The sequence below is a fragment of the Rhamphochromis longiceps genome, linkage group LG13 (assembly GCF_057381845.1).
Source record: "Rhamphochromis longiceps isolate RC_006_pf linkage group LG13, R_longiceps_female_GT1.1, whole genome shotgun sequence".
Lineage (NCBI taxonomy): Eukaryota > Metazoa > Chordata > Actinopteri > Cichliformes > Cichlidae > Rhamphochromis > Rhamphochromis longiceps.
In genome coordinates this window covers 39146955-39172115 of record NC_140569.1, presented here as the reverse complement: position 1 = coordinate 39172115, position 25161 = coordinate 39146955, and the positions used below count along the sequence as shown (strand labels likewise).

The 25161-nt window shown below is 43.2% G+C and overlaps 1 protein-coding gene across 4 annotated transcripts in view; it reads left to right on the top strand.

The window, feature by feature from the left end:
* piezo1 (piezo type mechanosensitive ion channel component 1 (Er blood group)) overlaps positions 1-25161 on the top strand; it is a 95359-nt gene that overhangs the window by 61497 nt on the left and 8701 nt on the right. For 2 of the 4 annotated variants that reach the window (XM_085427219.1, XM_085427217.1), the window contains exons 33-46: positions 3832-3897; positions 4254-4426; positions 4567-4670; positions 5213-5380; positions 6232-6490; positions 6814-6996; positions 7145-7351; positions 8066-8306; positions 17589-17724; positions 17865-18012; positions 18565-18717; positions 20243-20304; positions 23494-23652; positions 24647-24794. In XM_085427219.1, coding sequence (XP_085283345.1) covers positions 3832-3897; positions 4254-4426; positions 4567-4670; positions 5213-5380; positions 6232-6490; positions 6814-6996; positions 7145-7351; positions 8066-8306; positions 17589-17724; positions 17865-18012; positions 18565-18717; positions 20243-20304; positions 23494-23652; positions 24647-24794 — 2207 coding nt within the window. The remainder of the gene's footprint in view (positions 1-3831; positions 3898-4253; positions 4427-4566; positions 4671-5212; positions 5381-6231; positions 6491-6813; positions 6997-7144; positions 7352-8065; positions 8307-17588; positions 17725-17864; positions 18013-18564; positions 18718-20242; positions 20305-23493; positions 23653-24646; positions 24795-25161) is intronic. The other 2 variants (XM_085427221.1, XM_085427220.1) reach the window with 2 other exon arrangements.

Genomic DNA, 25161 nt, shown 5'->3' with positions numbered 1-25161 from the left:
GTTACATAGTTACAAGTCAAGTCCAGTTAAGTCTTTAGTCCAAAATGCAGTGACTAAAGGATGTAGTTCTTGATTGTAGTGTGAATGCTTAAAGCTGCAAGACAAACTTTTAAACTTTGTCTACCTAACGGATTGCAAAATGAAATAAACTGTATTGCTAAATACAAAAAATAGTAGCAAAACCATAGAGTAAAGAACATGGACACGTTGGGGTGAAATAATCATTTGATCCCCTCCTAAATTTGTATGTTTGCTCACTTACAAAGAATCTGTTGCCACCTTTAAGAAAGGGCACTGGACCATGTGCTCCAACAGCAACATTCAAGTCACTACTCCAGGTGGAGCAGTTTAAGGATCTCAGGGTCTTGATCACGCGTACGCTCTGTCAGTGGTTATGCTGATGCTCCAGTCAAGTCTGTCCCGTATTTAGCAAGTGAAAATAAAATAAAATAAACCGTAATAAACCATTACGGCAAGGCTGGGATGGTCCATTTGGTAAAGTAAATCCGTTGGGCATCTTTCTTTGCCTTTAGACAACAATTCTGATGCAAAAGAGCCAAACGGGACAGGCAGAAAAAAAGACTACAAAAAATGCATATAACAATTAGTATAGCTGTGGTTTTGTGGAATATATTGACCCATTAAAGATGCAATTATATATATATATATATATATATATATATATACATAAATAAATTTTAAAAAAAAAAGAAAACAAGTGAAAGTTGCTATAGGCCCCTTGGAGGTATGTTTTACTTTTGTTTATATATTTAATGAGTCATTACAAAAATAAAAAAAAAATAATTTCAATTAAGCTAAAGTGGACTAATTAACAGGCTGAGTGTGAAAAGCAATTCCAGCTCATTTGAAATGACCGAGCTCTTTACTTTCTCCCTGGGAGAGCCCAGCCTTCTTCACAGAATCGTTTCCTCTTTCAGTCACTACATTTGGTGCCACAGGTGAAGGCATGGATGAAGGTGGATTGCTAAATCAACGGGGAAAAGAAAGAGGGAAAGAAAAACAGCGGGGAAGAGGGACGGGGATAAAGGGCAAAAACCAAAAACCAACAAAATAAGCAGACAAAAAAATGCATCTATCAATCACCTGGATCACCTGCTGAGAAAGAAAAAAGAAAACAAGCAGAAGAGAACAAGAGTAATAGAATAAACAACATCACAATGATATATGGGAATATGACAGTAAATACTAAATATTAAACATTATTGTGCAGCACATAAGATCAACAGAACACAGTGTGCTTTAAGGTAGGAGCCAAAAAGGGTGTAGTTTGTGGGTGTGATCACCCGTGTGTACACCTGTGAGCATGGACGCGCTTGTTTTTTGTTTTTTAAAAGGTTCCTTCATGTAATGATCTGCTAGAGGGTGTGGGGGGGCCACAGCCCCGTCCTCCAGGGCGTGAAGCAGGTATGGAGGAGATCAAAACTCCAGACATCCAGAGGCCCCCAGAACACAAGAGACCAAGGAAGACCAACAGAGGGGCAGCTGCGCCACTGTCCCAGAAAGAGCTGAGGAGAGTCCCAGATGAGGGCTCACTCAGCAGCCGCGGAGCAGAAGCCAGGGGGAGTTGCAGTGACGCGCCCGTGAGCTCCGCCGGCAGCCAGCCGTGCCTGAGTGACCGAGCCCCAGGCCGAGAGGCCGGGGGCACCCCACCTCCGAAGTGGCCCGAGCGAGCCCCAGGCTCCAGGCCCCGATAAGCGGCCGCCAAGGAGTGAGCCGGTGTGTACCTGGACGCCCATCCCCGGACACAAAGAACCACCAACGCACCGATGTCTGAGGGAGTCCGCCACTGGCAGGGGAAGTGGTGGTGGGGGGAGATAGGCCTCCAAACCTTGGAGGGCCTGAGATGTCCCCAGAGAGGTGGCGTCTGATACCCAACCTGACATATAGACACAGACATACAGGCACACACAGATACAAACATCCATTCCCACCCTCATGCTCTCATATGCACTTACTCCACACTCAACCAACGTGGAGACAGACATAAAGAGCCCCCCCCGAGGCCCGGCCCGGGCCCCAGCCCAGAGACGGAGCGCCCCCAGAACCTCACGCCCATCCCGGACCCACCCAGGGGCAGCCAGGCTACCAGGTCAGTAACCCACGTCCGTCAGCACAGACCCTCCCCTAGCCCCGCTGCACGCAGCCACGAGGAAACAGTCACCTGAGAGCCAACAGAGCCCTTAATAGGCCATGACCGCTACCCCGGGTTGAGCCCCCCAAGGAAGATGCCTCCGGGGAACCCCCCGACGCCCTAAGCCTGTCCCTACCCCCACACCAATCACAACAGTGAAGGCGGGACCAAACTATGACCCCCCACCCCCACTAGGTGATGGAGCTGATCAAAGGAGCCCAGAGCAACTGATCTGATGTGGTGGCAGAGGCTGTATCAAGACTAATGTAATCTAATAGATAATTTCTATATTGGTTAGAATTAAGATTGTTTTTATTTTTCCAGTTCATGAGGACTGTTTTCTTGGCTATGCATAGGGCAGTGAAAACCATATGGGCGATATTCTTTTCTGAAGTGACATTATCTAAGCTGCCCAACAAACACACTAAAGGGGACACTTTCACTCGTTTTCACAACAAGTGGTAGAAGACGAGTTATGTGACAAAAAACTAAAATAATAACAGCTAAAGATTTTATTCTCTTTATAACAATATATATTTTTCAGGTTTTCCACCCATAGAGGTTTAGAGGTCAATACTGTGTGAAGTCAGCCTTCACATCAATTATCACATTTACATCATGTTGCATTAATTAAAATGAGCTGCAAATTAAACTGATGTCAGGTGAACTGGTGATTGCAGCATACATGACACACGCAGACCTGAAATAAACAAAGTCAACACTTTGTCCAAAGCATTAGAGTAAGGTCTACAAGCCTGGTGCCACATCGCATCTCTGGATGTTTTTCTCAGTTTTAAGTGTTCTTGAGCACCAGGTTTCTGGAGAGGATTCATTGGGCATCCACTGCTTTTTCACTCCTTTTCAGTCCAGCCATTGTACCTGATCAATGTTTGTTTTGTTTGTTTTTGTTTTTTGTTTGTTTTTGAAAAACAAAAACAAACAAAAAAAGAGAAATGTGTGTGTGTTTGTTTTTGAACTCGATGGTCAAACCAGCGTTGTCTCTACACATGACAATTTTGTGTCACAAAATACGTTGGTTAATTTCTTTAGTTGAATCAACAGAAAGTGTCAAAGACAGCAGTTTGACGGACATAAAATTGTATTTTTGGACCAACAAAGTGATTCGAGCTGTTTGCTAAAAATTGGCACGTCTTGGTTAAAATGACAAAAGAAGAACCTGCAGGCCTAAAACTTTCTGTCTCTAAAACCCGGCTGGCCACTCTCAGCCGTACGGCATGTGGTCGCCTGCTCAGTACACCGAGCTAAACCGGCGCCCACAATCGACTCGTTCAGAAAAATCCACCATACATTATCATCTGTAAAGTATTTAACTGGCAACACCTTCATTTATCAGCATGACAGTGATCCAAACAGTCACTACAGATCTGACATGATGGCGGTTTGACAGTGTTTGCAACAGAAATGAACAAGTCTCAGTCAGCAGTGGGTTATTATATCTGGTCTTTGACAACTAATGTGAAGAGAAGCAGTGAAACACAAAGGCACATGCTGTTATCAAAACAATTTATAACCATTTTCTTTCCTTCTGAAGACATGCAAAAACCAAAAAGTTGTCAGACTTATTGGTATTAAAAGGTCGCATCTACGTGGTAGAGATTGTACAGATATACTATACTAATGCAGATATTTACAGTCTTTGTGTATTTGATTTTGTCTAGGCTCTGGGGATGATGATTACGAGGAACCCATCGTTCAGGATGGGGAGTCAAAGCAACAAGAGTCTGGTAGGTTCACGTAGTCCCTGCTTTTCTGCTCTTGACCATTTGCAAAGGGGTTCCATCATCATAGTTTGTGTCCAGTTTGTGTGGTTTTGTGTACTATCAGATGGCTTTCTTTCTGTGTTTTACTTTACGAGAATGCACGCAGGGAAATGCAGGCTGAACTAGATTAGGAAGGAACACCAGAGGAACCACCGAGTCACAGAATGACATCATTAACTCAACTTACAAAACACGAGAATCCAAAGACTCAGGGAAAGCATAAAGTCCCGAGGCCCTGATATAATTTGCATTAATTATATAAGAATCTTTTTCAGTGTGGCTTCACATCATACTTTGTTGTCTGTCTTTTACCTGTGCAGGTCGTGGTGAGACGGTGCAGAGGATCTTGGATATTCTGCGTTTCTTGGGGGCGATAGTGCTGGCGATGGTTGATGGACTCACTCAGTGGCTTAATTTACTGACTAAACAGTACAGAGAGATTTCTACTGTTTTGTGCAATGAGCGCTACTTCATCATCCAAAAGATTCAGCAGGTAAACACAACAGAGTGTGCAGTATGCACAAGCAAGTGCACATGCACGCACGCACACACACGGATCGTACATATGCATGCATGCACGTACAAACACATAGAAACGAACACTAACTACAGTCTGTGTGACTCTGGTGACAGCGCGGATCAGCAGCAGACTCCAGAGATGATCAGGAATCTCAGGGCAGTGAAAGCTGCACCCTGGAGACGTGTTTGGACGACACCGATGCAGAAAATTCTACCAGGTACAGGTTTGCAGGGTCACCGATGTTTCCTGTGGATTTGATTTGATGTAGCTTTTATCCCTCTGGGCGTGGTGGGGAGTGGCGTCAGTTTTCAAGTGGTCCTTTGCATGAACATAGTTTCTCAGGAGCACCTAAAGGAATTACTTCAATTTTGGCATACATTTTTATTTTGACTGGGGGATAAAATGAATAGAAGTAGGTTGTCAAAGGTTAAAGTCATTATGACCTCAAAAACTACAATTTTCACCCATAATAAATGTATTATCCAAGGCAGAAATTCCTCTTAATGTATGGAACTGTCCTACTTCAACACTCTTTGTGCTTGCCATAAAATGGACTGCATAATTCTAGAGTATCTTCTCTGCTTGACTGTTTTCTCCAGCATTTATATTCTATATTCTGAGGCTCTAGTAATGAACAGTGCATTAGTTTCATCCAAATGGTAAAAGGCAGGTCACCAGAGGATTTAAATAGTTGATGTTGATTTAATTCTGTAGATGAATCCACTTCTTGTCCTCAATTTTTGTTGGTGTGTGTCTCAGGTGCCTGGAGGATAGCATAAACCAGTGTACCCCCAAGCTAAGACTCAACAGCAGTGGGAATATCCTAACTCCAAAACCGCCATCCAGCAGTACGGGACTGATCCCAGACTTATCCAACCAGCAGCAAGGCAGACACTCCAGAACAGCCAGTGAGCTGCTGGGAGACAGGTAGATGCTGGGGACACTCTGAGTAAAGTTACCGACACTCACAGGCAGTGATTGTACTTTATGAAACTAGCAGTGTGCCACAAAACATCTCTCAAGCAGCCCAATTCTAGCATGTTTCTATGGAAGCCCGTTTCCGCCACTAAAAAAAAAAAAAAAAAAAGGATCCATAACTCAAAATTTTGAGTTATTTTCTCGAAGTTTCGAGTTACTTTCTCGAAATTTTGACATATTAACTTGAAATTTCGATTTATTAACTCAAAATTTTGAGAAAGTAACTCGAAATTTCGAGTTATTTTCTCAAAATTTCGAGTTAGCGCTGCCAATCAGTAATCTACGTGAATGACGTCATTTCCTCGTTACCCAGAAGCTGAAGCGTCAGCTACAAATGCTACAGCTAAGCTAGGTATTACATGCAGTCGCACAGATTGCTGAGTGTTTTCAGCCTGGCTTCACAAATGATGAAATCCCTGTTATTAGCTGAATCACACAGTGTTACTATCAGCAAACGTACTCGCCAAAGCGCCAATTTGTTGGGATCCGTTTTTGAGTGCGCGCTCCTCTGCGCCATATGCTTCCGGGTAACAAGAAAGCGACCTCATTCACGCATATTTTTGATTGGCAGAGCTAACTCGAAATTTTGAGAAAAGTAACTCGAAATTTTGAGAAAAGTAACTCGAAATTTCGAGTTAATAAGTCGAAACTAGCTGTTTTGTTTTTATTTAGTGGCGGAAACAGGCTTCCATAGGTTTCAGTGTATTCTCTCCCATTCCCTCTTCCTTCACTCAGATTCTTTCTTTTGCACTGCATTCATGTGCAAACGTGTGGTCCTGACCAGCCTTGTGTCTCTACAGGCAGTTTTTGATCGAGGAGTTGGAACAGAGCAGAGAGTTTTTTTCCAGCCAGAGCCGTCTGCTGAAGATGCTGTTTGCCATGTACAACCTGCTGTCAGCCAACTCTGAGCTGGTGTGCTATTTCATCATAGTGTTAAATAATGTGGTCAGTGCCTCCGTCATATCGCTGGTCCTGCCCATACTGGTGTTCCTGTGGGCTATGCTGTCTGTTCCAAGACCAACCAAAAAGTTTTGGATGACTGCTATAATCTACACGGAGGTAAGAACAGAGAAATGTTGTTATTTTCATCGTGTGGGCTTTTTCAGTTCATCCATAAATATCTTACTATGTTGCTCAGTATCATGTGTAGCACGTATGAGTGCCTCTGTCCACACCTCTGTGGAGTGGAGAGTCAACTGGATGCAGCTGTACTTGTATCCAGTAAACTTAATTTGTCCAAATTATTCAGACTAATATCTTGTGTTTTATGATTTAAAGCAGCCAATCGAAAGCTGGCTCATCTGTATATGACTTCTTTAACAGAGGACGGCGGGTCGGGGCTCTTTGCTGGTTTGACCGCTGGCTTCTCTGCTTCTTTTCAGGTTATGGTAGTGGTGAAATATATTTTCCAGTTTGGATTTTTTCCTTGGAACAGTAGTTTCGAGATGACCCTTGATAAGCCTTTCTTCCCACCTCGCATCCTTGGCCTGGAAAAGACTGACAACTACATCAGATATGATCTTCTTCAGTTGCTGGCTCTGTTTTTCCACAGATCCCTGCTGATGGTAAGTCCACCACTGATTTCGGCTCGAGGAGCCTGCAGAGTTGATTTCAGTAGGCCCTTGTCTGTGTGCTCCATGATGAGTGTTCAGACAGCACTGAGAAAAGGGGACATTTCTTTGTAATTTGGTTTGCCTGTTTGTGTACACACAGCGGTATGGCCTGTGGGACCATGAAGGCCCCATGGAGGATCACAGTGCTTCTCCAGAAACGTTTAATGTTGGAGTTAAAACTAGAGAAGGAGATGAAGATGGAAAGCAAAAGGCAAAAAGAAAAAAAGAAGAGAGAGAGGAAGACGGAGTCAGTACAGCCTCCACGCTGGAAAACCTGGAAATAGCTGAAATCAGCCAAATTAAAAAGGTTGGTGTGAATACGAGATGTTGTTTGGTCTCGGTTACTGGGCTGTTTTTAAAAGAATGCTTTGGGACATTCATTAAAAGCTGCAGGATCATGTAACACAATCAGCACATTTACAGTCACCTGCCATTTCATTAGTTACACTTTGCTAGAACGGGTTGGACCTGCTTTAGCATCAGAGTCGTCACGGTGATGGAGATCTGATTACAGTGAACTCATCGGCGTTTTCAAGAAATCCGTCTGAGATTAATTGAATTTTGTGACGCAGAACATTATCCTGCTGGAAGCAGCCTTTAGAAGATGGGTAGCAACAGGTAGGCTGTGGGGTTTAAATGACGGGCAGGTTGGTACTCAGAGGCCACGAGTGTGCCAAGAATTACAATCCCAGCAGATCAGAGGTTTCAGAAATACTCAGACTGGCCCGTCTCGCACCCACAACCACGCCACCTTCCACGTCACTTAAATGAACTTTCTTGCAGGTTATCTTGAGCAAGTCTACATCCCTAAATGCATTCGTTTGCTGCTGTGGGATTATCTATCTATCTAATCTAATCAGTCGATCACGCAGCAAGATAACCTTCATTTAAGTGACTTGGAAGCTGGAATGGTTGTTTAGCATATGTGTTGAAGAGGTGTACCTAATGAAGTGGGCGAGTTTATTGTATAATGATCTGGAATTAAGTCCAAATGTATTAAATCGCTCATTTATCAACACAGGATGATGAGAACTACGTTGAACCGAGTACCAGCTCTGACCTTTCTACCATACAGCCCACTGAATCAACACCCACTGGGTCGCAAGATACACCAGGAGAAGAAATCCTGCCTTGGGTGAAGAGTATCCAGCCGGATAAGAGGGAAGGAGATGATGAGGACGTGACAGAAGAAGTCCCAAAGAAGAGAAGCAGCATCAGGTTCCGCAAGAAAATAAAAACTCCTAAACAGCAGCACGGTAAAGGTTTGTAGGTTCATTATATGTAGACTGTGATGATAAAGGTTTCTCTGTTTCTGTGTGTTATTGTGGGGTCTTTACTTTACAATATAAAGTACTTTGGGGAAACGGTTGTTGTGATTTGGCCCAGTCCAAAGAGCTGATGTTAGTGGGGTTAACTGGAAAGTTCACAGGTGTGAATGTGAGAGTTGGCCCTGCCACCGACTGCCGACCTGTCCACAGTGCACCCTGCCTCTCGCCCTATGACAGCCAGGCTATAATCTGCCTTTAGCACAGAGACACGTTTTCTAAATACAGTGGTGTGAAAAAGGGCTCCCCCTTTCATCAGGAAGCGATGTCTCACTTAAATGTTTCAGATCATTAAACAGATTTAACTATTAGACAAAGATAACACAAGTAAACACAATCAGTTTCTAAATAAAGGTGTTTATTATTAAACCTACTCTGTGTGAAAATGGCATTGCCCCTAAACCTTTCAGCCTGATTACTTCAAAGTAAAACTAAAGCAACCCAACGTTTGAAGAACTACAGTCCGTTGTGGTGCCAAATATAGAACATGTTATCACCGGTAATTACGTGCCTGTGAAGGAAGCTGTCAATAAATGACCTCATTAAAGTCATTAGTAAATGTAATATTTGGATTGAAATGAAATGAAGCAGAATAAGACTAAAGACCGTTTTTTCCACCTTAGTCATCCCAGTGTGTGTCTCCTCCTATTTTACCTCTTTTATTTTACATCTCTTATGCTTTTGGTTGCCTAGTTGGATTAAGTGTATTAAACTTAGCTTTGATTCAGTTCTTTTCTCTCCTTCACTGTCACCTGTCCAAGACACCAATCATTGTTGAGTTTGAAGTGTTGAATCTAAAACGTCCTCGCTGCCTTAGGCTGTAAAGCCGCCCTAGTGGATCTGAGCCAGAGGAAAAACCGACATTACTGAACTCTGCAGTCTTTGTGGTGCAGTGGTTCGCACTCTCACCTCACAGCAAGAATCTCCTTCAATTCCCTGGCCGGTTGGGGTTCCTCTGTGTGTAGCTGGCATACAGTGGGGCAAAAAAGTATTTAGTCAGCCACCGATTGTGCAAGTTCCCCCACTTAAAATGATGACAGAGGTCAGTAATTTGCACCAGAGGTACACTTCAACTGTGAGAGACAGAATGTGAAAAAAAAAAATCCATGAATCCACATGGTAGGATTTGTAAAGAATTTATTTGTAAATCAGGGTGGAAAATAAGTATTTGGTCACCTCAAACAAGGAAAATCTCTGGCTCTCACAGACCTGTAACGTCTTCTGTAAGAAGCTTTTCTGTCCCCCACTCGTTACCTGTATGAATGGCACCTGTTTGAACTCATCATCTGTATAAAAGACACCTGTCCACAGCCTCAAACAGTCAGACTCCAAACTCCGCCATGGCCAAGACCAAAGAGCTTTCGAAGGACACCAGGAAAAGTATTGTAGACCTGCACCAGACTGGGAAGAGTGAATCTACAATAGGCAAGCAGCTTGGTGTGAAAAAATCAACTGTGGGAGCAATCATCAGAAAATGGAAGACATACAAGACCACTGATAATCTCCCTCCATCTGGGGCTCCACGCAAGATCTCATCCCGTGGGGTCAAAATGATCATGAGAACGGTGAGCAAAGATCCCAGAACCACACGGGGGGACCTGGTGAATGACCTGCAGAGAGCTGGGACCAAAGTAACAAAGGTCACCATCAGTAACACACTACAACGGCAGGGAATCAAATCCCGCAGTGCCAGACGTGTTCCGCTGCTGAAGCCAGTGCATGTCCAGGCCCGTCTGAAGTTTGCCAGAGAGCACATGGATGATACAGCAGAGGATTGGGAGAATGTCATGTGGTCAGATGAAACCAAAGTAGAACTTTTTGGTATAAACTCAACTCGTCGTGTTTGGAGGAAGAAGAATACTGAGTTGCATCCCAAGAACACCATACCTACTGTGAAGCATGGGGGTGGAAACATCATGCTATGGGGCTGTTTTTCTGCCAAGGGGACAGGACGACTGATCCGTGTTAAGGACAGAATGAATGGGGCCATGTATCGTGAGATTTTGAGCCAAAACCTCCTTCCATCAGTGAGAACTTTGAAGATGAAACGAGGTCTTCCAACATGACAATGATCCAAAACACACCGCCCGGGGGGCGCTAGCGAGCCAGCAATGGAGTAGGACGTGTTTCTGAAGGCTCCCGCTAACAGAGTTTCAGAAATAGTTTTTTTTCAACCTACAAAGTCTCATTTTATGTCACAGGGGAAGCTAACAGTTTTATATACTATATTAAAGCTTCACTCGAGACAAAATGGCATCGAACCTAAGGAAATACAAGTACACCGGAGGAACTGCGGCTAGGCCCGGCGCATCCTCGGGCGAGAATACCAATGGTGGTCCAAGGGCGGCGCCCGGCTCAGCGACCACTGAGGAACGGGCTCAGCAGAGCGATGGGCGCTTTGTGGACACTGATGCCCTGAAATTAGAGCTTCTTCAATCCATTAAAGATGATATCAGCGTGGTGTTAAAAGAAGAACTCAGGAATGCACTGAAAGAAGATTTTGATAACATTAGGGCTGACGTGCAAGAAGTGAGAAATGAGATTGCTAACAATACGTTGGCAGCGCGCGCTGAAATGGATGGAGTTAAGGCCACGGTGAAAGAAGTAGAGGACGGGCTGTCAATGTGGAGCGATGAGGTGGTCACCTTGCAATCTACGGTGAAGACTTTGAGGAAGGAGCTATCTGACCTGAAAGATAAATGTGATGACATGGAAGGCAGGATGCGGAGATCCAATATCCGTATCATGGGGGTCCCGGAGGGCCCGGATTCGAGCTCCACCACGGCCGTATCCGCGCTACTACGTGAAGCGCTGGGTATGGATAAAGATGTTATTGTCGACCGCTCACACAGGAGTCTGGCCCCGAGAAGGCCGGGTGGTAACCCGCGGGCCATCATAGCCAAGCTTCATTACTACCAGGACTGTGTGGAAATTCTACGCCGTGCCAGGACCCAAGCTCCGCTGAGGTTCAATGGACAATCGATTGCAATATTCCCGGATTTTACGACCTCGGTGGCCCGAGCTCGGGCTGCTTTTACAGAAGTCCGGAAACTTCTCCGTGAGCAGGAAGGTATCCGTTTTGGGATCAGGTTCCCAGCACGACTTTGTATCACGCACAACGGGGAGGAGAAAGAATTTCTGGATGCGGCGAAGGCAATGGAATATGTTAAAGAACATATTATCAACGTCTGAGGAGGCTGCGCCTGTCGCTCTATGTGGGAGCGCCAGTGCTACGGTTGGTTGTCTCAGTTACGGCTGAGTGTACATGACTGTTTGTTGTAGCGTTCGCACGGTGATGAAAAGCTTGAAGAGACACTTCTTGTTCAGACATTTAAACTTATTTCATAAACACATTTTGGTTCATTTTATTTCATGGCAATACCATTGGGTTTAGAAAAGTTCTATACTTTGTTTGGATGTCGATATATGTATGTGTATATATATATATATATATATATTTTCTTTTTCTTTTTCTATTTTATTGACTATTTTTCTTTGTAGGATATGTTATGTCAAGCGGCCAGCGGGAGCCTAAGAGTCTGGCTTATAGTAACCCAAACAAGCACTAGGCTATATGTGTGGATCTGTTTGCAGGGGGTTTGGCAGTCACCATGTTCGATCTGGTGTAATTGCTCATTGTGTTCTTGGTTTGGGCTTCAGCCAGATATGTTTATTTTACTTATCAATGTGTTTTTTGTTTTTCCCTTTTTTTTTTTTCTTTTTTTTTTCCTTCTTCTTCCTCCCCTCTCTTTCCTCTTCTCCTATGCCTGTTGTGCATCTGGAGCTTTCATATTTTACTATTTGAGCAGGGATGAGCACAGCGCGATCATTTAGTGATCGGGTGGTAAATTTTGTAAGCTGGAATGTAAAATCACTCAACCATCCAGTCAAGCGGAAAAAGGTTATTACTCATTTACAACGACTTAGAACGGATATAGCATTTCTCCAGGAAACGCATCTGCGTACCTCTGATCATCTTCGAATCAAGTCTGGATGGGTAGGCCAGATATATCACTCTAAATTTAATTCTAAAGCTCGGGGGACAGCAATATTGATAAGCAAAACTTTACCATTTATAGCCACAACTGTAGATGAAGACCCTGCAGGCCGTTTTGTTGTAGTTGTAGGACATTTATATGGTTTCCCCTTGATTTTAGCGAATGTCTATGCCCCTAACTGGGACGATCATAGTTTTTTCACTGATGTCTTTGCACGGCTTCCCAACATGGCAACGCATAATATTATTCTTGGTGGGGACCTAAATTGCTCATTATCTGCTATGGACCGCAGCTCGCACAAATGCACGCCTATTTCAAAATCAGCACGTGTTATACAGCGTTTTCTTCATAACTACGGGTTAGCTGATGTATGGAGATTTCGTAACCCAACTTCAAGTCAATATTCTTTTTTTTCTAATGTCCATAAAACATATACTCGTATAGATTATTTCTTTCTGGACAAAAAACTCCTCCCTTTGGTGACAGACTGTGATTACAAGGCCATGGTGATTTCAGATCATTCACCTGTTGTTCTTTCACTGCGTATTCCCAATGCCTACTCCAATTATCGGCCATGGAGGTTCAACCCAGTATTGTTAGCAGACGAAGAGTTTGTTAATTATATTAGGTCTCAAATAAATTTCTTTCTTGCCATCAATCAAACTCCAGAGATGTCACCATCAACTGTTTGGGAATCCCTAAAAGCATATCTGAGAGGCCAGATAATCTCATTCTGTGCGAACAAAAGGAAGAGGGATACTGAGCAACTCTCTCTATTGGCTGACGAAATTACTAAACTAGACGCTGTATATAGCCATTCCCCTGACCCGGTATTATATAAACGTAGGCTGAAATTACAAACTGAATATAATCTTCTATCTACAAAACAGGCTGAGTATCTAATTTCGAAGTTGCGTAGCTACTCGTATGAGCATGGAGAAAAAACAGGCAAGCTGCTAGCTCATCAGCTACGACAAAGAACAGCTAATCAAGCTATCCCTGAGATCCGGAATGACCAGGGAATAAGATGCACGGATAACCAAGGTATAAATAATAGTTTTTTTAGATACTATCAGACTTTATACAGCTCCCCCCCGGCTAAAGATGACCTGGCTCTAGAAAATTTCTTTGAGAAACTTGATATCCCTTCCTTAGGAGATGACGCGGCCACCAGTTTGGAGGAGCCCATTTCTGATGCTGAAATTGAAATGGCCATACGGAGTATGCAGTCTGGAAAATCACCTGGCCCCGACGGGTATCCTTCCGATTTTTTTAAGAAGTTTTCTAACCAATTGAATCCATTGTTAAAATCGACTTTTGAAGAATCTTTCCTCTCACAATCCTTGCCTCCAACAATGCGTCAGGCAGTGATCTCCCTAATTCTAAAAAAGGATAAGGATCATTTAGATTGTGGCTCATACCGTCCAATATCTCTGCTGAACACCGACACCAAAATCCTTGCTAAAGTGTTGGCCCGCCGTTTAGAGAAACATCTGCCCTCCATTATCTCACCTGATCAGACAGGCTTTATCAAAAACAGGTACTCGTTTTTTAATATTAGACGTTTATTAAATATAATCTATAGCCATGTCAAAGGTACTGTATTGGAAACTGTTATTTCACTTGATGCTGAGAAAGCGTTTGATCGGGTGAGATGGGACTTTCTTTTCCATACGCTTGAAAAATTTGGCCTCGGGAGTAATTTTGTATCCTGGATAAAAGTATTGTACTGTGACCCTGTAGCGGCCATTCGGACCAACAATAGTCTGTCCCCCTTTTTTCAGCTTCAGTGTGGCACACGACAGGGGTGCCCTTTGTCACCTCTCCTTTTTGCCATCGCAATTGAACCGCTAGCTATTGCTCTAAGACACTGTGTTGAGGTTGAGGGAATACGTCGTGGGGATATCGAGCATAAAGTCTCTCTTTATGCCGACGACATGCTCTTGTTTATTTCCAACCCTTCAAATAGCCTCCCTAAACTTTTAGATGTACTTAAGGAATTCGGGACAATTTCCGGATATAAGGTGAATTTCGGGAAAAGTGAGGCAATGCCTTTAGGTACAATAACCAGGGAACTTTCGTCTATTTTAGCACCTTTCAAGCTCAGCTATAACAAGTTCAAATACTTGGGCATTTGGATTACGCAGAATCATAGAGACTTGTATAAAACTAATTATCTTCCTTTATTGTCTAAACTAAAGGAGGATTTTGGAAAGTGGGAGTCCTTGCCTCTTTCGCTGGGTGGTAGATTAAATATCATTAAGATGACTATATTCCCTAAATTTCTATATCTTTTTCAGTGTCTTCCAATTTTTTTAACCAAGTCTTTTTTTAATAATCTAAATAGTCAAATCTCCTCCTTCATTTGGAACAAAAAACCACCTAGGCTGAAACAGAGTGTATTACAAAGACCGCGGAGCGCAGGAGGCTTGGCACTCCCAAATTTTCTGTTTTATTACTGGGCAGCTAATATAAGAGCATTATTGTACTGGATGAAAGACCATGATAATTTATCATCATCATGGGTAACACTGGAGCGGCTATCGGTGAGTCAATCCTCCCTGGTGTCTTTGCTGTGTGCCAGATTACCTCTGGCGGGACCGATCTCCAGCTTCACCACGAATCCTCTTGTTGTCCACTCACTGAAGTTATGGTATCAGCTCAGACGGCACTTTAAACAGACTGAACTCTCTCTTAATGCACCACCGCATAGACATTGCATGTTCTCCCCATCCTTGACGGACGAGGCATTTAACATATGGACAAAGCTGGGAATAACGTCAATGGCTGCTCTTTTCACGGACAATATCTTTTTCTTCATTTGAACAGCTGGTGAACAAGTTCAAGATCCCTCAGTCACACTTTTTCAGGTATCTACAACTCAGGAATTTTGTTGCTTCTAATACTGACTGCTTTCCGTCCTGTCCACCACCATCCCTTTTGGATGATATTTTTGATTTTAAGCCAAATGCTAAGCGGGTTATAAGTGATGTTTATGAGCTGTTGAGTAATTTTATGCTGTCCACATTGCAATCACTTAGGGAACGATGGGGAAGTGATCTTGGCCAACGGATTACAGATGAGACTTGGCACAAGATAATCAATAGCATTTCTTCATCATCTATTTGCCTTAAACATGTGGTGATTCAGTTCAAAGTTGTTCACCGTCTCCATTGGTCTAAAACTAGACTGAGCAAAATCAAGGATGGGTTTGACCCCACATGTGACCGGTGCAAACGAGAGCCTGCTTCCCTATTTCACATGTTCTGGGCATGTCCAAAACTGGGTAGCTTTTGGAAAAGCATATTTGAAACCATATCCAACATATTTGGTGTTCCAATTGCATCCTGCCCGTTTATAGCTATTTTTGGAGTGACGCCTTGTGATGCCAGTCTTTCCAAATCACACTCTGATCTTCTGGCCTTCTGCACTCTTTTGGCCCGTAGAATGATATTATTGAAATGGAAAGAGCCACTTCCACCTGTATATGGGCAATGGGTTAAGGATGTCATGTACTATACTCAGCTGGAAAAGATCCGCTACCCTGTAAAAGGTTCGGTTCGGCGGTTCTATGACACATGGCAACCTTTTCTTACTTACTTTGAAAGATTAAGTCCGGATACTATTGCTTAATGTGCGTGTGAGTGGGGTTTTTTTTTGTTTTTTGTTTTTTCTCTTGCTGTTGTTCATTTATTTTATTATTTACTTTGTATCTGTAACTTTATTTTATTTTATGTTATTTTGTCTCTCCTTTCCTCTCTGGCTGGGTTTTAGTTACACTGTTCTGGGGGGGTGGGGGCACAACTGTTTGTTAATTTTGCCATAATTGTTGTTGGAAGCAATTCTTTGTTCAATAAAAAGACCTTGATCAAAACACAGCGCCCGGGCAACAAAGGAGTGGCTCCGTAAGAAGCATTTGAAAGTCCTGGAGTGGCCTAGCCAGTCTCCAGACCTCAACCCCATAGAAAATCTGTGGCGGGAGTTGAAAGTCCGTGTTGCTCGGCGACAGCCCCAAAACATCACTGCTCTCGAGAAGATCTGCATGGAGGAATGGGCCAAAATACCAGCTACTGTGTGTGCAAACCTGGTAAAGACCTATAGTAAACGTTTGACCTCTGTTATTGCCAACAAAGGTTATGTTACAAAGTATTGAGTTGTATTTTTGTTATTGACCAAATACTTATTTTCCACCCTGATTTACCAATAAATTCTTTACAAATCCTACCATGTGGATTCATGGATTTTTTTTCACATTCTGTCTCTCACAGTTGAAGTGTACCTCTGGTGCAAATTACTGACCTCTGTCATCATTTTAAGTGGGGGAACTTGCACAATCGGTGGCTGACTAAATACTTTTTTGCCCCACTGTATTTTCCCAGTGTCTTTGAAGCTTCTCTCCAGGGTCTCCAACAAACCAAAGACATGCATATTCTTCTCGTTTGTGATTCTAAAATTGTCTGTAAGTGCGAATGTGAGCATGAGTGTGTTTCTCTGTGTCCTAGCGGCCTGTCCACAGTGTACCCAGCCTCTGGCCCCATTACAGCCAGGATAGGTCCCAGCCTTTCTGTAGCCCTGTAGTAGATAAGTGGGAGAAAATGGATGGATGGTTTTTCTTGCCACCAACAGTGATTAAAATGATGCTGCATTGTTTGAACCTTTCCTTTATGATCCCCGGACAGACCAGATGACCCCATCTTGTGCTTCCTACAGACCTGGATTTCCCTCGCAATAAGATGGAAAATCACCTGCACACCCCGTCCACTTACTTCCCAACATTCTCCTCCAACCTTTACAGTATCCTCTGGTGAACCTGAAAGCACCTGCCCAAGCGCATTAGATCAGCTTTTATAATCAAAGCATCATATCATCATATAATGTATTTAACAGTTAAGCTGGAAGTGGTATTACTGTAAAGTTGGGAATGTTTAGGAACAACACAGCCAAAAGTGTCAGAGCATGTAAAGTGGCATATAATGCATAAACGTCATCAAACCTCCTCTGGCATTAACATCAGTACAGAAACAGCCCAGCATGGGTGTTCATGGCCACCTATGGCCACTCCCTCTCCATGTGCTGTGATTTAAGGCTCACTCTGGTTTTTACTGCTGGGATAATGTGTCAAGTGAACAAAAAGACAAATGTTGCATCTTCTAAAATATAATTCCCCCTTCCTGTTGTGCCGATTGTAGTTAAATCTCTCATCTGGTTTCGACTTTTCCAGTGGAGTCCAGTGGAGCTGAGACTGTTGACTCCAGTAAAGAAATGATGACGAAGAATCAAAAAGGCAGGAAGAGAGAAGCAGCCAGTAAGAGAATACAGGATGTGGGACACAAGATAAAACATGTCTTCATTTACGGGTAAGTGAAAGCTGCTCCTGATGATCTCTTAAGAAAATGTATCATTGTGCTTCTTGTGTTAATGAAAAAGTAATGTTAAAAGGTGTGGTGCTGTAGTAAAAGCCGTGTGCAGTGACTTAATGCAAGCTGGTTTCCTGCAGGCTTCAGAGTGTTTACAGGCCAGCTCAGGGTTTCTTCAGGGATATTCTGCACTCTGAGTACCGGGCTGCCACCGATGTCTATGCACTCATGTTCCTGACCGACGTCATTGACTTCATCATCATCGTCTTTGGCTTTTGGGCTTTTGGGGTGAGACACAAGCTCGTCATTTTGTGACTAACGGTAAAATACAGAAATGAAAACGAAAACTACAAAGAGATCAAAACGATAACATTTGACCTAAATCAAGTGTTTTGGAAATGAGACTTTTAACCTCAGTGAGATGTTTGCCTGGATACATAAAAGACAAACCCCAAACATCTGCCACACAGCTGGAACTGAATAGGCCGACTAACAGCGCCCTCTGTATGCCTCATTGTTCCTAACGGTGATCTCAACATGTAACAACAGTCTGACCTTTAGTTTGTTGTCATGGTGTCCAAAGGTATGTAAGTAAATTAGCCAGACTGTGTTTTATTTGTGGTAAGTATTTATATTTGTCCCATTTTTGCCTTTATTACTCCAAAGCCTTTATTTGTAACAATGCTTAAGTTTCATCAAAGAACACAAACACACTGTTGAAACTGAAGCTGAATAATAGTAAATGTCTTAACTATAAAAGTACATGTCATGTTTGGAAGATAATCTTTAAACCACGTAAAAGAGGAAAGCCTTCTCATTACTTTTGTCCTGTTTCTTCAGAAACACAGTGCAGCAGCTGATATAGCGTCCACGCTGTCAGAAGACCAGGTGCCGGAAGCTTTCCTGGTGATGCTGCTCATCCAGTTCAGCACTATGATCATTGACCGAGCGCTATACCTGCGCAAGGCTGTCACGGGAAAACTCATCTTCCAGGTTCTGTTCACATAATAAAATTCTTATCATTAATTATTCACATAGCTTCACGGGGTGATCCAAGTTCAGAGGAACAGTCCACAAAAAACAAGAAACTATTTTAATAAAACTGATTTAAATGTGATCTTTCTCCCATTCAGAGTCATCCTCTCTGTAGGGTGCTATTGTTAGTTTACTCCGTAGAAGCTGCCTGTATCCTCCTGTACTAGTGCTTCAGAGTGGCATCATAGAGGAGGGTGGAGAGCCAGAAAGGCCCACAGGGAGGTGTGTGGCTGTGCTCTCCGTGAGAGTGCTGAAGGACTGCCAGCTGCTGAATGCAGGCGATTGGAGCAGAAATCTTGCTGTAACCTTGAATGAACCGGTGATTAAAAATGAGCAAATCCTAAACTTTGAACTTTATTAGTTGATTATGGTCATTCAGCTACATCTTTTACCTTACCTGGATCTGCCTTGATCTGCTCAATCGTGATGAAAAACTAGTACATCACCACAGTAGGAAAAGATGCACCGACTGACCCAGTCAAGGGTAACTGCAGTAACTGTGGCAGGACACAGGGCATTACCAAGTTAAATGCTTCGTCTCCTCTTCATTGATTGTTCTCTTACAACTGCACCACAGAAGGATTCATGACAGGAAACGGCTTCAATATCGTGGTCGCCCTTTACACCTGTATCCCTACAACGAGGCAGCGAGGCTGTCGTGGCTACAGCAAAAACAGAACGAGCTTTACCCCGATCAGATGTGCCAGGTTGAACCTTTCAGTGACCACACCCACCCTGGAGAGTCAACCACAGCACATAAACCCTCACACGGGCCACAGGAGAAAGGGTCAGCAGTCAGCACCTCGGTCGGTCTCTCCCAGAGGCTGTTATAGTAAAATTCCACGTTAAACCAATTCCCATTAGGGAATGCTGGAAAAAAATGACACGTTTGCTCCTAGTCTTAGTTTCCATGCTTCCAAACGCTTGGAAGTTGTGGACTCTGGGTCGTATGCAGCGATCCAGCTCTCGTGACCCAAAACAATAATTCGAGGTAGGTTTGAAATAGAAGTTTGTCTTTGCTCTCTGTGCAGAGTCTGGCATGAAAAGTGCACAGTGGTCAGAGCAGTCAGGGAGTGGTCAGCAGGTCAGTCAGTCTCTACCTGGATGTGCACCAGAGGCTGATCTTGAATGGGAGATTAGACACTTTTACAGTTGGGTATGATTTTCAGTTTTTGTGAACGTGATTGTGTCATATATCTTCTGTCTGGTCTCTTGTTTGTTGAAAGACTCTTTTACATAAAATTGATTTGAATCTTTTTTCTTCCTAAAACGTTGCATCTTTTAAATCCTAAAATCACTCGTAGGTTGCGTCAGAAAAGATTTTTTCTTCTTATGTCATTTAGTGCTTCTGTAATATTTGTTAGGATGGCATCTGTGGAGCCACTCACTGCTCATCTCTGCTGTTGTTTTTCACAATTCTAACTATTTTATATTATTTTAATGACATTTCTTGTTTTGCTGTCCTATTGTTCTTTCTCTCCAGGTGATCCTTGTTTTTGGGATTCATCTTTGGATGTTCTTTATCCTGCCCGCTGTCACTGAAAGGTGATGTCTTGCATTTACTGTATTATTTGTGATAAATTATGACATCGATAATGATCTGAGTCCTGCTTTAACAAAAACAACTCCTTGGAGGAGTAATGGATGATTGTTGACCAGCCTCTAACAAGTGCATGCTTTAATTAGCTGCACCTGTTGAGCTGTTTATTAACACAAATATATAATCAGCCATTTCCATGCTCAAGCTGCAACTACATGCATGTAGGTATGCAGACATGGTGAAGATGATCTGCTGAATCTTAGGAAGTTGATTCTGTTCATCTGGACTGTTTTCAGTGACAGTTCGAGTCTCGACTGCCTTCGAGGTTTTCCAACCTTATAAACTGTACATTTGCACAATGACCCAAACTGACTAACAACAGGCCGCGAGGTCGGGTTTTATGGTCGTTAATATTAAATTGTAATATTCACAGAGAGTTGGGGAACGGCTGCCTTATAAGAGGGTGACAGTTGTACCCTCCTTCTTTCAGAGAGGATCTTTCTGTTTACATAAATGGCCTCCTCGACTTGATTAATATACCCAGACATAACCATCCCCCGTTTTGATCTTCAAAGCAAACATCTACCAGTCAGGGATCAAATTACTGACTGCTGCACTCGGCATGTCAGTGTGTCCTCGGTACAAAACCCCGAGTTGTCCCAACGCATCCATGGAAGTGTGAGGTGTGTGTGCTTAGGCCTAGAAGCACTACAAGCCTTATGTGGGAATAAGGTTTGCAGTGAAAAGTGCTTTGAGTGTTCAGTTTGAGTGGAGGAGCTCTATAGAAGAACCATTTACTGCTTCAAGCTCATGGGAAGCTAGCAGCAATGCAAAAAGGCGATTGCTACAACCAAGGAATACTGCAGAGCATCTCTGAGTACGCAACATGTTAAACCTTGAAGCAGGCGGCTGCAGCCACATGGACGCCTCCTGTGGCCAGAGTTTACATGGGCTCATCCAGGGAAGCCTGGATAAACCACCCACCCGTCTGCCAGCCAGACTCTCTCTGCTCTGAGCTTACCACCCTGCAGTGGGAAACAGACTTTTTAATGGGAAATATAAGTCATGTTTCTAAAACTAAAAAGTGCTACAAAAGAGACAAAGTATTAAAAAAAGAGCCTCAAAGAAAATTATTGGAAGAAATAGGAAGTGAGATCTGGACTCTGAAACAGTGACCCCAGATGGTTTTCCAGCTGATTTATACAAGAAATTCAGAATAACGTAGAAAATAAGATCTAAGAAAGCAGCTCTGCACGTGTTTGATCAGGGTTACTTGTTTCTGACAGCGGTCAGACGGGTCACAGAGGCTGCAGGTGAAAGTGTTGGACTGTTCCCGGCTGTTCTCTTTGTCTTTAAGATTTGTGGCGTGAGTGACTTTAAAGGTGTACAAACTTGTATCCCTTTGCTTTACGTGTGTGATTGCTGTGTGTCATGGCACAGGTGAAGCGCTGGGCCTGGTTCATTTGGACTCAGGCACAATTCACAGCACCAAAGCCTGACAGTTAAGGATTGCTGCCTACATTAACATTTCTGTTTTAAGTAATTAACAAACCAGTAGCGTTAGGCATGTACAGCGTGTCACTGCTTCCAAAAATTGAAGACATGAAATCATTGTCTTCTGCAAGCACATTTTTCAGAGACGAATGAAAGAAAGCAAGCGCATGTCAGAGGAGTTAACATGCTTAAACTGGCTGATGCACACTGTCAGAGCAGGCTAGTGAGAGAAAAGGGAAGGGGGACAGCTGGGCACAAGGTACCCACCAAAAAGCCTCTGAGAGTTGATTATGTGGAATAAGGCAGCAGTCTTTCATTCTGCTCCCAGTCTAGTTGGGTCTTTCGTAGCATTGGAGGCCTGCTCTGCACAAAATCCTCAAAATGACTCTCAGATTCTCTCCATGGATGGAGCACGGACAGCACTGGAAATGCTCCAGGACTCTCACGCAGAGCAAACAGACCCCCAAGTATATGTGTTTGTGTTAGACAGTTTGGTGCATATTGCTAATGCTGAGGTCGCCCAAATACAAAAGAACAGGTTTGGCATCAGTGATGCAATGTTCACAACTTAGAATAATAATTCAAAGTTGTGGCTGGCGGGACACACGCTGCAAGATTGGGTCCAGTAGGCATAGTGTGTTCATGACTGTAGTCCCAACTGGCTTCAGATCATCAACAAGCTTCTCCTGTAATCAGACTCGTTCCTTCAGCCAAGATCTGGCATGAAGCTCCAGACTGAGGCCATTGATGGTCATTTTATAATTCTTCTACTTCTGATCAATCACACACATCGAATGGACCGGTGCTTATAGAGTGCTTTCCTACTCTGCCTGAGAACTCAAAGCACTTCATACATACAGCCTCATTCTCATGAGTGCTTGTTTCCATGCTTAATGCTTCCTATGTAAAATTCACACTCCAATATCTGCAACAGAGAGCAACTTGAGGTAAGCATATTCTCAAGGATATTGTGCATGCAGATCAGGAAATCTCTCCTGGCTGTCGGTACTGGAAGTGCAACCAGAGATTTCAGTGAAATGGGTCATGACGAAACAGAACCTGAACACCTTGACATAAAGAGTGAATATTCAGTTGGATATTTTTTAATAGCCTTTTTGTCTAAATTGTGTTTTTTAAGATTTTGAATTACTAGCATTTGTTGTTATTTGTCCTGTGACTCTTGGTTTTGGGGATTGTTAAATTCGAATTATTGTTATGCAAGTCTCACAATGATATGGAAAAAAAGTCCCGTAAAATTTCCCCAAAAATGCAAGATGTTTCTTTTTTGCATGCTTCTTTAAATCAAATTCAAATCATGGTTAACGTTGTGTTTGTGCTTTTTGAGTCATTGTTGGGGGAGCACTGATACAACTGTGTAGTTTCATCAATAGCTGCGAGGTGGCCTGTCCCTGAGCTCACAGCAACCCAAGACCAAACATTGTCACTGTCTCACAGGTGCTTTTGCGTCTCCTGACAAAGGCATCTTTTGTCAGCAACTGTTGTTATAGCAGACCTACTTTGTCTGAGCCGCCTGTCCAGACTACAATATTCCTCTGGTACTTTGGCAATGAATGTCAAATTTGTGCAGTCACTCTCTGAAGTCACAATTTGCATTATTTTGCATTTTGCAAGCTGTTTTGCTGACTGTATAAACTGGTTTATGAGCTAAGTGTTATGTTCTTTCTCTCGTCTTGTCTTAGGATGTTCAACCAAAACTTTGTGGCACAGCTCTGGTACTTTGTCAAGTGCATTTACTTTGGCTTATCAGCTTATCAGATCCGCTGTGGGTACCCCACTTGTATCCTTGGCAACTTCCTTACCAAGAAATACAACCACCTCAATCTGTTTCTCTTCCAAGGGTATGTACACAAAGAAAGTGTGAGCTTCTCTGTGTTTGTCTTTGCTCTCTCCATGCAGCGTATTGCAGATATCTGTAGGTTCTTAGTCACTCTTGGTAGTTTCGAGTTATTTCAAAGAAAGCTCGTGGACTTATTTTACATTTGTGAAGATGTTTCCCTTCTTGACCAAGAGCTTCTTCAGTTCTAAAACATCTGACAGAAACTCCCAGTTATTTAAGTCCACTATTAATCATGTGAGTCGCCACTTGAGTGTCATTACCGTCACTGGCCAACCTCAACCCACCATCATGTCACCTATTTAAGTGAACAGGTGTGAGTGGGGACCATAACAGGGAGACACTACAGCTAGAGACAGCTAGGATAAGTTACTGAGAAGCATGTGAGATAGAGACCTGACCAAACCAGAAAAGCTTCCTGTCCAAATGGCTCAGATTTTGCCACATCTCCACTATGGCTGCCCATAGTGGACGTCATCACAGACACAGCAACAAGAATGAATGCCTTACAGCCAAAAGCAGAACAGCTGCACCTGAAAGTTGCAGCGGCCTTATCCATCCAACCGCACCATTCAGGAAAAGTAAACTATCACATCCCTGAGTAAAGGTCAAAGTGTTAGTGTACTACCCAAAGGGAAGGGGCATTTCCCCTTGACCCACTGTTGTTTCAAGCTCAACCGTCAGATTAAAATCACCACACTTCTCAGTGACAAGAGAAGATGATGCCCCGCAAGCAGCGACAGGAAGAAAATCATTACTTGCCTACAACAATTAACCCTACATACCCAAGGGATGCTACAGCCAACATATGTGGACTTCAAAAAGGAGGAAGCCCGTCCCTCTTGAGTGAGAAGCATAAGCTCTTCATAAGTCCAGCTTAACATTATTAGTCTTCTTGCAAAGGAAAGACACACCATGTACGTCATGTATGTTTGAGATCAAGTGTGATAAATGTATGTGAAATGGGTCAGGAGTCAAAGCTGACTGCGTGTTTGTAGGTTTCGCCTGGTGCCGTTCTTGGTGGAGCTCCGAGCAGTGATGGATTGGGTTTGGACCGATACCACATTGTCTCTGTCAAACTGGATGTGTGTGGAGGATATTTATGCCAACATTTTCATCATCAAATGCAGCCGTGAGACAGAAAAGGTATGAAAGATACGAGCGCAACAAAGTCAAAGTTCATTAAAAAAATGCTCACGACCATTACACGTGGAAACCTTTTGAATACCAGCGCGCTGATGCACACAGGTGTGCACACGCGTGTTCACTGCTCGTAGACTTAAATCACACCTTACTTGGCTGCTACTTCAAAGCACATTGTGCGCTGTCTGTCCTGCGTGCTGCACAACAACATTCAATATTCAGTATTTACTGCTGTTTACACTTAGCTAGATTAATGCGATGCTGTTGTGTTTAGTATGTTGCTTTGTTTTTTTTGCTTGTTTTCTCTTCTTCTTCTCTCAACAGGTGATCCAGGAGATTTGTTTCCCTCTCTCACTGTCCCTCTCCCCTT